Source organism: Babylonia areolata, chromosome 26 (assembly GCF_041734735.1).
Source record: "Babylonia areolata isolate BAREFJ2019XMU chromosome 26, ASM4173473v1, whole genome shotgun sequence".
Taxonomy (NCBI): Eukaryota; Metazoa; Mollusca; class Gastropoda; order Neogastropoda; family Buccinidae; genus Babylonia; species Babylonia areolata.
This window is the reverse complement of record NC_134901.1, coordinates 14,528,802-14,541,301: the sequence shown is the minus strand read 5'-3', so window position 1 is coordinate 14,541,301 and position 12,500 is coordinate 14,528,802. Positions and strand designations below refer to the sequence as shown.

The 12,500-nt window shown below is 48.2% G+C and overlaps 2 protein-coding genes across 3 annotated transcripts in view; both read right to left on the bottom strand.

Moving 5' to 3' along the window:
- Positions 1–12,500, bottom strand: part of LOC143300644 (short transient receptor potential channel 7-like) — a 326,126-nt gene that overhangs the window by 290,548 nt on the left and 23,078 nt on the right. The gene's annotated exons all lie outside the window — the stretch shown is intronic.
- On the bottom strand, positions 1,712–7,823 carry LOC143300782 (uncharacterized). The gene is made up of 3 exons (XM_076614711.1): positions 7,542–7,823; positions 2,188–7,340; positions 1,712–1,821 (listed from the first exon to the last, which is right to left on the bottom strand). Exons 1-2 carry the CDS (start codon positions 7,821–7,823, stop codon positions 3,168–3,170), a joined length of 4,455 nt encoding a protein of 1,484 aa, XP_076470826.1. The 3' UTR covers positions 1,712–1,821; positions 2,188–3,167.

The following is a 12,500-nucleotide window of genomic DNA, read 5'->3' as shown; positions in this document are numbered from 1 at the left end:
GAGTCTCTCGATCTCACCTGCTCAGACTGAGAACACCGCTAAATTGTGACTGGAGTCTCTCGATCTCTCCTGCTCAGACTGAGAACACCGCTAAATTGTGACTGGAGTCTCTGGATCTCTCCTGCTCAGACTGAGAACACTGCTAAATTGTGACTGGAGTCCCTGGATCTCTCCTGCTCAGACTGAGAACACCGCTAAATTGTGACTGGAGTCTCTGGAGCCCTTGCCATGGGGGGTGGGGTGAAAGGGGACGGGGCGGTGGGGGGTGGGGGGGGGGGGTAGTTCACTGCCATAGCCCAGACATCTGATGTGTCCACAGGGAACGCAACAGCAGTCATATCACACGCATGGAATTGGCTCTCTCCCTCAGTGACAGAAATCAAACGGCCCCTAGCTGCTGCTTTTTTGTGTGTTTTTTTTAAAGGTTTGTATCACCATCCAACTCCTCCCCTTCCCTCCTTTTATATATCTGTCTACCCTAAATGTGTGTTGTTGTTTTTTTTTGTTTTTTTGTTTTGTTTTTTACAGAAGAGATACTATTTCCTTGCACTTGTCTTCCTCGAGCATACAGACCCAGATGTCATCGTTTTCCCAAAGAAAAGTGAAGAAACGGCAAAATCATGGCCTGGTTCAACACGGTATGTATGTATGTATGTATGTGATATATATATATATATATATATATATATATACATATATATCTATACACACATAATTATACATATACAGAGAGAGAGTGAGAGAGAGAGGAAAAACAAACACATCAACCTATCAGGTATTCCAAATTTTCGGAACAGTCTCGTTCCTTCCTCAAAGGATGATTTGATAAGATAGAATTCCTGGCGCATTGTGTGTGTGTGTGTGTGTGTGTGTGTTGAGAGAGAGGTGTGTGTGTGTGCGCGCGCGTGTGTGTGCGTGCGTGCGTCTACAAATTAGTACAGTCCTGAGGGACGGGGAAGAAATTTCTTGTAAAATAATGACCAGAAATCGCATCGAAAGTGACAGCCAAGCCAGTGTGTAGAACTCGTATCTTTTTCAACAATAGAAAACACCAGATTCAAATACACGCGCACTTCGCTGTTGAAAACAAGCTGCACCAGAAATTATATCTCAACAAATCAGAATCATCGTGAACGTTTACTAATCTATGAACAAAACGAAGCAATGTGTTTAAATACAAACATGCTGTATGCAGTATTAACGTTTATGTGTTTCACCAAATCCTGGTGTCACGTGACCGGTCGAGGTTGAGGACCACCTACAACCCGACAGGCCCCGCGCAATCTAATAAAAGAAAATTTAAGAAAAAATGGGTCTCCGGATCCTCGCACGCTCAATTAAATGCAGCCAACACCAAGAATTTGTACACAATACCACACTTTATTCACTCACTCACACGGATATACTGACAACCAAAACAGCAGTGGGGCCTAACTATTTCCCTTAATACCCCCTCCACTCCCCAAACTTACTAACCCGCTAATTCAAATTGCCACATCATAAGTGGGAATGAGGGAAAAATAAATGAGTAAATTACATTCGCTCGAACACGTACACTGACCCCTCTTATGCACTGCTCTCACACATACACACGCATCCTCTACCGTCCATGTACGACTCGCATTAGTTCCGAACACACAGGTCCTTGTCACAAACAACGCACGATGCAGGCGACCACTGGGAGTTCTAGTCTTTCTGTAGACAGATGGGGTGTAAAGCGGCAGTTGTATACGTTGGGGACACCCCTGTGACAGTCTCAGGGTATCACGGGTGCAGGGAAGGATGTGGATGTCCAGGACAATGGCGGACCACTCTTCAGAGCTGTAAAAAGACTCAAGTCAAGAGTCAAGCGAAAATATAAAAAAAAAACAAAAAACAGTACATGTGCTAAAGCAGACACACAGAGGGGTTTCGCACACACTCACATGTACAGCTGAATGCCTTAATACAACTGTAAAAAAAACAAACAAAACAATAGCAGAATGTGTGTACACAGATATACATAAATCAGAATCCACAAGGATTGGCAGGGCCATACTGCACTGAAATTAAAGTATGTATCTCAAATGCAGTAATAACAACAACACCAAAAAAAAAACCCCTGAAATATATATATCAACGGCCGCTTCCTGTCTATAGAAAAATAAAAACAAAACTAGCATTCTTCACCATTCTAACCTGACTCACCTCAAGAGCTCGTGAAAAAAAATAATACGGGAGATTAAATCCCTGGAACTAGGACGTAATTCCAGACCTCCTGGTCGGACATGGACCCAGGAAATGTAGTGGCACTGGAGGCCCCAAACCCGAACTGAATCGGTAAAAAACAACCCCTCACTCCAAAACGAATGGAGCAGGAACAGTGACTAGTGCGGCGTTGACGACCGTTGGTCCCTCTCTTCTTCCGGTCCCACAATTCCTTGCTGCGTTGCATGCTTCCATTTCCGCCCCAGTACCCCACAACAAAATCGTCGGACAACAGGTTCGTGTTTAGAGCCAAGTCGAAGTGAAACTCTTGGCCGTCGGCGCGACGCCCGCAAAACACACTGTTCTTCCCCAGTTGATCTGACCCGTCGAGGTAGATTCCGTATGAATTGTCCTTATCAAACTTGTAGTTGAGCTAAACAACCGGCAGATATGCATGCACGAGAAAAAGAAAACATCAACCTGAGCTGACTAGAGGGAGGGAAGGAGCACACGCTCATTCGCGCGTACACACGCACATGTGCACGCACGCATAGAAATAAAGAAAGAAAGAAGGGAACAAGAAAAAACAAAACAAAGCAAACAGCGAAAATCATGACGTATTCGAGGGGTCAAGTTGACCCAAATTCCTTCTCTTTTTTTTTTTTTTTTTTTTCAACGCTACACTGTCGCACGCGACAGTTTCCCCCCTCCTTAAAAGTGTTGATCTCAAATCTGAGATTCACACTTACAGCCATGCACGGTTGACATGCTTCGTCAATTACTTGAATTGTAAAATAATTATGTGAAACAAAACACAAGAAATGGTAAACGCTGTGCACCGTCCCTGCTCAACAGACCAACGGATCAAGCGTTCCAACCATCCGCTAGGGCTAAATCTGTATCGCATGGAGAAACAGTGGGACAAGGCTAACACGCCGGTCAACCCTGGTGCAGCGACTCGGCATGAGTCAAACCTCCAGTTACTGCCCAGTCCTACTCAGGTAGTCTGCCCCCAGGTTGTCGACACCCTTGATGTGTCTGAAGGTGAAGCTGTGAGACTGGAGCTCCACAGCCCATCCCATGAGACGTCGACTGACGGGACGGATACGGTGCAGATACTTGAGAGGATGATGGTCGCTCTCAAGCACAAAATGCCTTCCGTACAGGTAGGGATAGAACTTCCGTATACCCCAAACCACTGCCAGTGCCTCCTGCTCTATGGTGTGGTACCGCTGTTCAGCTCCACTGAGCTTCTTGCTGGCGAAAGCTATGGGTTGTAGTCCTTCACCGTGATCCTGAAGAAGCACGGCCCCAAGGCCCAACCCTGAGGCGTCTGTCCGTAGCACAAATGTTTTGCTAGGGTCGGGAAGGACCAGCACTGGGGGGTTGATGAGTGCTTCTTTTAACTTGTCAAAGGCTTTCTGGCACTCATCCGACCACAGAACTTTGTTGGGCTCACTGCCCTTGGTCTTGTTGGTCAGAGGTAGGGCTGTTTCTGAGAACTTAGGCACGAAACGCCTGTAATAGCCAGCCAGTCCAAGGAAAGCACGCAGCTCCTTCTTTGTGGCAGGAGGGTGTGCTTCCCGGATTTTTGCTACCTTGTCCTGTTCTGGGTGCAGCTGACCACCCTGGAGGTGGTGTCCAAGAAAGCCGATTTCCGGACAGCCAAGCTGGCACTTAGTAGGTCTCGCCGACAGCTGTACCTCCTGTAGGCGGCAGAGTATCTGCTGCAGAACTTCGGTGTGACGATCCCAAGTACCGGTGGCCAGCAGCAGATCATCCATAAAGTTATGGGCATCATCTAACTGCAGTGGTCCCAGAACTCTTCGCATGATGCGACTAAAAATCGCACCGGCCGTTTTCAGCCCGAACGGCATCACCAGCCATTGAAACTGACCCTGTGGCGTCGTGAATGCGGTCTTGGGTCGGTCACTCTCTTTCATGGGTATCTGCCAATACCCTTTAGCTAAGTCGAGTTTAGAAAAGTACTTGGCATGGCTCAGCTTTGCAAAAATCTGGTTGACATCGGGCAACGGTTCTGCATCAAAGCGTAGTACCCGGTTGAGACGGCGAAAGTCCACACAGAAGCGAACCTTCCCGTCTTTCTTTTTGACTAATACAATGGGTGCAGAGTAAGGTGACGTGGCAGGCTCAATCACTCCCATCTTCAGCATGGATTGGACCTCCTCTCTGATTACGTCATACTGTGAGTGGGGCAGTGGGTACTGGCGGACTCGTACTGGTGTAATGTCCTCCAGAACCAGCTCACACTCCCCCACGGTGCACCTGAGGGGAAGGTCGGTGAGAACGCCACTAGCACTCTGACAGATATCCATGATTTCCTGCTTCTGTGAAGAAGTGAGGTTTGTGTGGACAGAGACATCTTTCCATGTCTCTTCTGCTTGCAGGGGTAGAAGTGGAATCCCCTGTGAGCTGAAAGAGCCTGTGTGGTCATCTTCTGTTTCTTCTATGACCACTGGGGCTACAGCTGCGGAACACTCCTCTCTCCGGGTGTACCGCTTCAGCAGATTGGCATGATAGAGTCGTGGGGTTCCTTTGACCGCAATACGGTAATCCCAGTCGCCCACCCGCTCTATCACCCTGTAGGGGCCCTGCCAAGCAATTTGGAGCTTGTTCTTTTTCTCTGGTAAGAGCAGCAAGACTTCGTCTCCTACCTCGAACCATCGCTCACGGGCTTTTTTATCATACTGTCGCTTGTACTTGGTGGCTGCTTGCTGCAGGTTCTCTCGTGCCAGCCTGCAGGTCTCTTCCAGCCGATTGCGCAGATCCACCACGTACTCTACCTCCGTGAGGGTTTCTGGAGGCGATGACGCTTCCTTGGTCCACAGCTGGCGCAAAAGAGCCATGGGCCCCCTGACCGTGCGGCCATACAGAAGCTCAAAGGGAGAAAACCGCAGGGACTCCTGTGGCACTTCCCTGAACGCAAACAGGACGGCTGGAATGAACAGATCCCAATCCTTGGGCTTCTCAATACAGAGGCGTTGGATCATTTTCTTCAGGGTGGCGTTGAAACGCTCGACAAGACCGTTTGCCTGTGCATGGTACGGAGTCGTAGTTCTGCCATGGATCCCCAACAACCGGTTTACCTGAGCCATCACGTCACTTGTGAACTGGGTACCTCTGTCTGTGAGTACCTCCGAGGGTACTCCCACTCGGGTCCACATTTGCCACAGTGCGTCTGCAACTGTGACAGAATCGATTCCCTTCAACGCAACGGCTTCTGGGTAACGTGTGGCGTAATCAACGACCACCAGAATGTAACGATTGCCCCGCGCAGAGGCTGGAGTGATTGGACCTACGATGTCCACTCCCACTTTCTGGAAGGGTTCTGACACAAGAGGGACAGTACCTAACGGCACACGCTGGTTCTTACCACGCGGAGAAGTACGCTGACAGACGTCACACGACCGACAGTACTGGCGGACATCCTTGCACATGCCAGGCCAGTAGAAGTGTTGCCACACTCGCTCTTGTGTCCGCCGAACTCCCAAATGCCCCGCCATGGGTATGTCATGCCCTAGGGAGAGAACAGTGCGCCTGAGGCCCAGAGGTACCACCAGTTGCTTGAGGTGCTCCCCGTTCTTGTGGAACACACGGAACAAGAGACCGTCATGCATTGTGTAAGATGCCTTACCCTCCCGTTCTGTGTTGATATTGGGAGTTGTCGCTTGTCTCAGTTGCTGCAGGGTGTGGTCTCTGGTCTGAAGACGACGGATGGTCTCCCTATCTGTGTGGAGAGCTACTGCGTCTGTCACCGGTCCCTGAGTAGGCTGTAAGACGGGCGCCTGATCCCTTGCCATCGCTCGTGTGGTTACTGCTGCCAGCACCTCCCTGGGTAGCTGTGTCGACACCCCTTGTCGTGTACCGTCTGCGAAAAGCACGTTGTTACCAATGAGCAGTGTATATGCAGGATTCCGGAGTGCCACAGCCCACACAGCTCCTTTAAAGTACGGTGTAGCAACCTGTACCTTAACATAAGGACGGACAGCGTTGAAGGACTTTTCAACTCCAGTCACCTGACACGTTCCTCCTTTCTCGGCGTCAGGAGGTACCACACTCTCGTCAACGAAAGTGCATGTAGCGCCAGAGTCTCGAATAGAATCGACTATCCGATCCTCTACGAGGCTGAGAAACACAGAACAGGTAGGCCCCATTCCTCCTTGGTCACCTTGTTGTTCAGCGCTGAACACAGGTACAGTTGCTAAAGCGCAACTCTCGTGTGTGTGGCCGACTGCCGCTTGTTGCCTCCGGTCTCTCTTTAACTTTGGACAGTCGCGCTTGTAATGTCCCCCATCACCACAATAAAAACACTGATTGCCCCCCTTACCCGGTGCAGTGGCCGACTTAGGGGCAGACGCCATGCTGCCACGAGGCGGAACAACTGAATACGGTGATTGTTCAGCCAACGGATGTTGAGAATAGCTTAGGTTCCCACGCTTCGGCATGGGCGAAGACTTGAGTCCCCCACCTAGAGAACCTGCACTGGTCTTGAAGACCCTGATTCCCCTTCTAGCTTCCGCAAAGCGTTCGGCCCTCTCTATGACTTCCTGGAACGTTCTAAGGCCTTCATCCCTGATACACACAGCCAGGTCATCTGTCACAGTGCTGAGAAGCTGCTCAATGAGAATCAAGTCCCTCAGTGCCATTCCGGACATGGTTTCCCAGTGCTCGAGCGTGCGCTTAAGACGAATCCCAAACTGGATGAAGGACTCACTTCCGGCTTTGCGTATCTCCCTAAACTTTTTACGGTAAGCTTCAGGGGATATCCTGAACTGACGGCGAAGCGCCGCTTTCAGATCAGTATAAGAACTCTCCGGAGGTAAGCTGTTAAATGCCTCCCGGGCCTTTCCTGTCAAGGAACTAATCAAGTAAAGTGATCGAGTCTCTTCTGCCATGTTATAGGAGTCAGCGACTGCTTCGAAATGATCTAAAAAATCATCGACATCGTCGCCTGGGCGTAACTCAGGAAGAGTCAGCCTTGGAGGGGCGAAAGTGGGCAGTCTCGCTGCCGGGGACTCCTCTCGGCTAGGCCGCTGAGCAAGGCTTTGAGCCAAAAGCTCAAATCTCTCTCGCTCTAACTGCCGGAGCTCCATCTCCTCCTGTCGACGCATCTCCTCCTTCCTCTCCTCCTCCTGTCGACGTATCTCTTCTTTCCTCTCCTCATCTTGTCGACGCATCTCCTCCTTTCTCTCCAAATACAGAATGAGGGATGTAACGTCGCCCCCCACCATGGAGGTATTATCATGCGTGTTAGACTCTGAAACCCGTGAGGTCATAACCCCAGGAGTGCCAGTGACGTACCCAGTGCCTGAGGTAGTTATCTGAGAACGTACCTGTGAAGGACTGGGGAACCTTGGGCCTGCAAAAGCTCCCCCAGGAGTGGTGACATTTGTCCAAACCACTGTGGAAGTGACTGGAGGGGTGTTATACTGTGCCTCCATCATCTCCTTGATCCAATTAGGGGACTGCCGAGAAATTCCTGAGCCAGGGCCCAGAGTTTTCAGAAAGGGAGAATCCTCCCCGACAACGACCACTTCTTTCTTGCCTGAGGCCGTGGCTGACCTTGTAACCGGTCCTTGGGATGGATCTTTTCCCATGACATACTTGGAAGCCATCGTAACGGACCCTGACACTATGCACAAACAAAACCAGGGGATTATGAAGAAGTTAAACACGGAAATGCTGAGTTACCACTACGAATAGCTATCACCCCTTGTGTTCTTCAAAAACTGTTTATGAGGAGCAGTCAGTGTAGATACAGGGTACCCCCCGTGGAATAGACACCCTAAACCCCAGTGAGTGAAAAAAAAAAAAAAAATATATATATATATATATTTACTGTTAACTTCCCACTCTAGCTTCCCACATATAATAAAAACAAAACATTGCCAGTTACAAAATAAATAAATAACCTGGATAATACAAACTACTTAGTGAAAGCTGCGAGCGGCGATCGGGAAGCGGAAGATCCCGGACGAGCCCCCAAAAATTGTCACGTGACCGGTCGAGGTTGAGGACCACCTACAACCCGACAGGCCCCGCGCAATCTAATAAAAGAAAATTTAAGAAAAAATGGGTCTCCGGATCCTCGCACGCTCAATTAAATGCAGCCAACACCAAGAATTTGTACACAATACCACACTTTATTCACTCACTCACACGGATATACTGACAACCAAAACAGCAGTGGGGCCTAACTATTTCCCTTAATACCCCCTCCACTCCCCAAACTTACTAACCCGCTAATTCAAATTGCCACATCATAAGTGGGAATGAGGGAAAAATAAATGAGTAAATTACATTCGCTCGAACACGTACACTGACCCCTCTTATGCACTGCTCTCACACATACACACGCATCCTCTACCGTCCATGTACGACTCGCATTAGTTCCGAACACACAGGTCCTTGTCACAAACAACGCACGATGCAGGCGACCACTGGGAGTTCTAGTCTTTCTGTAGACAGATGGGGTGTAAAGCGGCAGTTGTATACGTTGGGGACACCCCTGTGACAGTCTCAGGGTATCACGGGTGCAGGGAAGGATGTGGATGTCCAGGACAATGGCGGACCACTCTTCAGAGCTGTAAAAAGACTCAAGTCAAGAGTCAAGCGAAAATATAAAAAAACAACAAAAAACAGTACATGTGCTAAAGCAGACACACAGAGGGGTTTCGCACACACTCACATGTACAGCTGAATGCCTTAATACAACTGTAAAAAAAACAAAACAAAACAATAGCAGAATGTGTGTACACAGATATACATAAATCAGAATCCACAAGGATTGGCAGGGCCATACTGCACTGAAATTAAAGTATGTATCTCAAATGCAGTAATAACAACAACACCAAAAAAAAAACCCCTGAAATATATATATCAACGGCCGCTTCCTGTCTATAGAAAAATAAAAACAAAACTAGCATTCTTCACCATTCTAACCTGACTCACCTCAAGAGCTCGTGAAAAAAAATAATACGGGAGATTAAATCCCTGGAACTAGGACGTAATTCCAGACCTCCTGGTCGGACATGGACCCAGGAAATGTAGTGGCACTGGAGGCCCCAAACCCGAACTGAATCGGTAAAAAACAACCCCTCACTCCAAAACGAATGGAGCAGGAACAGTGACTAGTGCGGCGTTGACGACCGTTGGTCCCTCTCTTCTTCCGGTCCCACAATTCCTTGCTGCGTTGCATGCTTCCATTTCCGCCCCAGTACCCCACAACAAAATCGTCGGACAACAGGTTCGTGTTTAGAGCCAAGTCGAAGTGAAACTCTTGGCCGTCGGCGCGAAGCCCGCAAAACACACTGTTCTTCCCCAGTTGATCTGACCCGTCGAGGTAGATTCCGTATGAATTGTCCTTATCAAACTTGTAGTTGAGCTAAACAACCGGCAGATATGCATGCACGAGAAAAAGAAAACATCAACCTGAGCTGACTAGAGGGAGGGAAGGAGCACACGCTCATCCGCGCGTACACACGCACATGTGCACGCACGCATAGAAATAAAGAAAGAAAGAAGGGAACAAGAAAAAACAAAACAAACAGCGAAAATCATGACGTATTCGAGGGGTCAAGTTGACCCAAATTCCTTCTCTTTTTTTTTTTTTTTTCAACGCTACACTGTCGCACGCGACACCTGGCATCGCTCAGCCGTGGGAAGGGACGAGGGAAGATATGGACGGGGTGGTCTATCGCTTTCATTCTTTACAAAACTGGTTGTCGTTAACACCTGTTTCAGTTACACTTTCTCAAGGAGGCGTCAATGCGTTCGGACAAATCCATAATTATGCGCTACACCACATCTGCTAAGCAGACGCCTGACCAGCAACATAACCCAACGCGCTTCACCAAGCCTTGAGTGCATGCGTATACATTTGTGTACCTATAAGAGTGGATTTCTTCTACGTAATTTTGCCAGACGACATCACTCTCGTTGCCACATTGTGTTCTTTTTCAGTGCGCCAAGTGTGTGCTGCACACGGGACCTCGGTTCAGGCATTATATGTGTATACCTGTAAGAGCGGAATTTTTCTACAAACTTTTGCCAGAAGACAACCATTCTGTTGCAGTGACTTATGTTTTCAGAGCGCCAAGTGCATACCACACACGCGGGACCTCGATTCATCGTCTCATCTGAATGACTTGACGCTCAGTTTGATTTTCCAGTCAAACATGGGAGAAAGGCAGAGAGCGGGATTCGAACCCAGACCCTCACGGACTCTGTATTGGCAGGTAAGCGTCTTAACCATTCTGCTACCTTCCTCCAGTGATCAGATCTAATTGAAAACCCAATGCAGCAGAATTTTTCTCTTACTTTTTTCTTGGAGGTGGGAGGCTGAGTATTTTATAAATGCATCTGATAATGATAAATACAAAAATAGTTGTGATCATGGAATATAACGTTTTCACAGATAACTATTAGTTCTTTTTTTTCCTCTACGTTTCCTATCATCAACATCCTTTGTTCCTCTGCTCCCGTTCCTCTTCTTTTTCTTCTTCCTCTCTGACTTGTTCATCCGTTTTCCTTCTTCTCGTTCTCCCTCCTTCCCTCGTTTCTTCCGTCCTTCCTTCCATCCATCTATCCATCCCTTCTTCTTGCCTTCCTTCTCCTTCCTTCTTACAGAATACCTTTTTCTATACGTGCTTCATCTTCCCTCCCTACTCTATCTCTGACAGCCGCACAATACAACTTCAGCTTTTAGGTGCATAAGCGATTTATCATAACCCTGACACGTAAGCAGCCATAATCCGTCTTCCTCTCGAGACAAGATCACGCAGAGAGCCAGCCAGTGAGTGCCCTTCAGTGGCTACATGTCCACTCACACGGGGAGAAGGGCGTGTTGGCAGGGCTCGGGGGGATGTGTGTGTGCGTGTTGGGGGAGGGGGCCGGGGCGTCAGTTGGGGTCTTATGGACAGGAATCTGGCCGGAAAATCACTGATTGCCCTCTCTTGACCGTGCATTAGCTGGGTCTATGAAGTGGTCAGCAGTGATTGGCAGTGTGAGGGCGTGAGAGACTGTGGTTTCTCTCTCTGTGTGTGTCTGTGTCTGTGTGTGTGCGCGCGTGTGTGTGTGCATATATATATATATATATATATATTTGTGTGTGTGTGTGTGTGTGTGTGTGTGTTGTCTATCTCACTCACCGACGCGCGACCACTCCCCACCCCGCCCCTCTCTCAATGACTGTCCGACTGTCTTTCGTTATATCTGTCTGTCTGTCTGCTTCCCCTCTCTCTCTCTCTTTCTATCTATATAACTGTTCGTGCGTGTGTGCGAGCGTGCGTGCGTCCGTGCGTGTGTGCGCGTGTGTGTGTGTGTGTGTGTGTGCTGTTTGTGTCTATGTTTGTGCACCTATGCCCATGTTGTGTGAGAGCGCGCGCGCGCATGCGTGCGTCTGTGCGCTTAAGGAAATCAATTGATCTTATTGTGTCCAGAAGAGGGGAATGGTACAGAGAAAATTGGATGAAAGGGTAGATCGATACTGGTAGAGAAAAGGGTAGGGAGGCACGCAGGAAAAGGTGCAGCAGACTACCAAAAGGAGGGGTAGGTTTTGTTAAAACTTATAGATTCTGCACGAACACACTGCAACATTAGAGATACACAGAGTTGAGAGAGGACTGGGGCAATACAGTAAAAAAACAAAAAAAAAACAACCCTACAACAATAACAACCATTAGTGTTTCCGTGGTTATAATAATTGTTGCTACTAATACCAATACTGCCACCACCACCACCACCACCACAACCATTCGCAGGCACATACAGAAAGAGAGAAGAAAAGAGACAAGGACTAAGAAGACAGAGAGACAGAGAGAGAGGGGTGGGGGGTATTGAGAGAAAAAGAGAGAGACAGAGACAGACAAACAAGGGCGGAAAGAGGAGGGAGAGGGGAGGGCAAGGTATGTGGACACACGACTTAGAATACTGCTGGACGACCTACACCGATACATGGAAAAAAACACAAAAAAACACTTGAAACCCATCGACTGGAGAATCATTGGAAAACCCCACTCAGACTTACAATCCTTACAGTCACCATCCTACCTCTTCAAACTACTCTTAAATGAATAACAAACAAACAAATAAATAAATAGATGAATAAATGAAATATTTCCATATTGAATCTAAATAACAATCAACCAATGGCTTTAACTACAAGCAGATTGCGACAGACTAAGCGTGGGTGTGGATGGAGTAACTAACTCGGATGCGCGGCGTGTGAGTACCTGTAACATCACTGAAATGATGCAGGAAATGAAACAGATTTTATTTCCATATAAATGAAG

Excerpts from the sequence above, each read along its gene's own strand:
- LOC143300782 (XM_076614711.1), bottom strand. The coding sequence starts at position 7,823 with ATGGCTTCCAAGTATGTCATGGGAAAAGATCCATCCCAAGGACCGGTT. Across the intron at positions 7,341-7,541 it reads GGTTCCCCAGTCCTTCACAG|GAGGAGGAGAGGAAGGAGGA; the intron begins GTACGTTCTCAG and ends ATACGTCGACAG.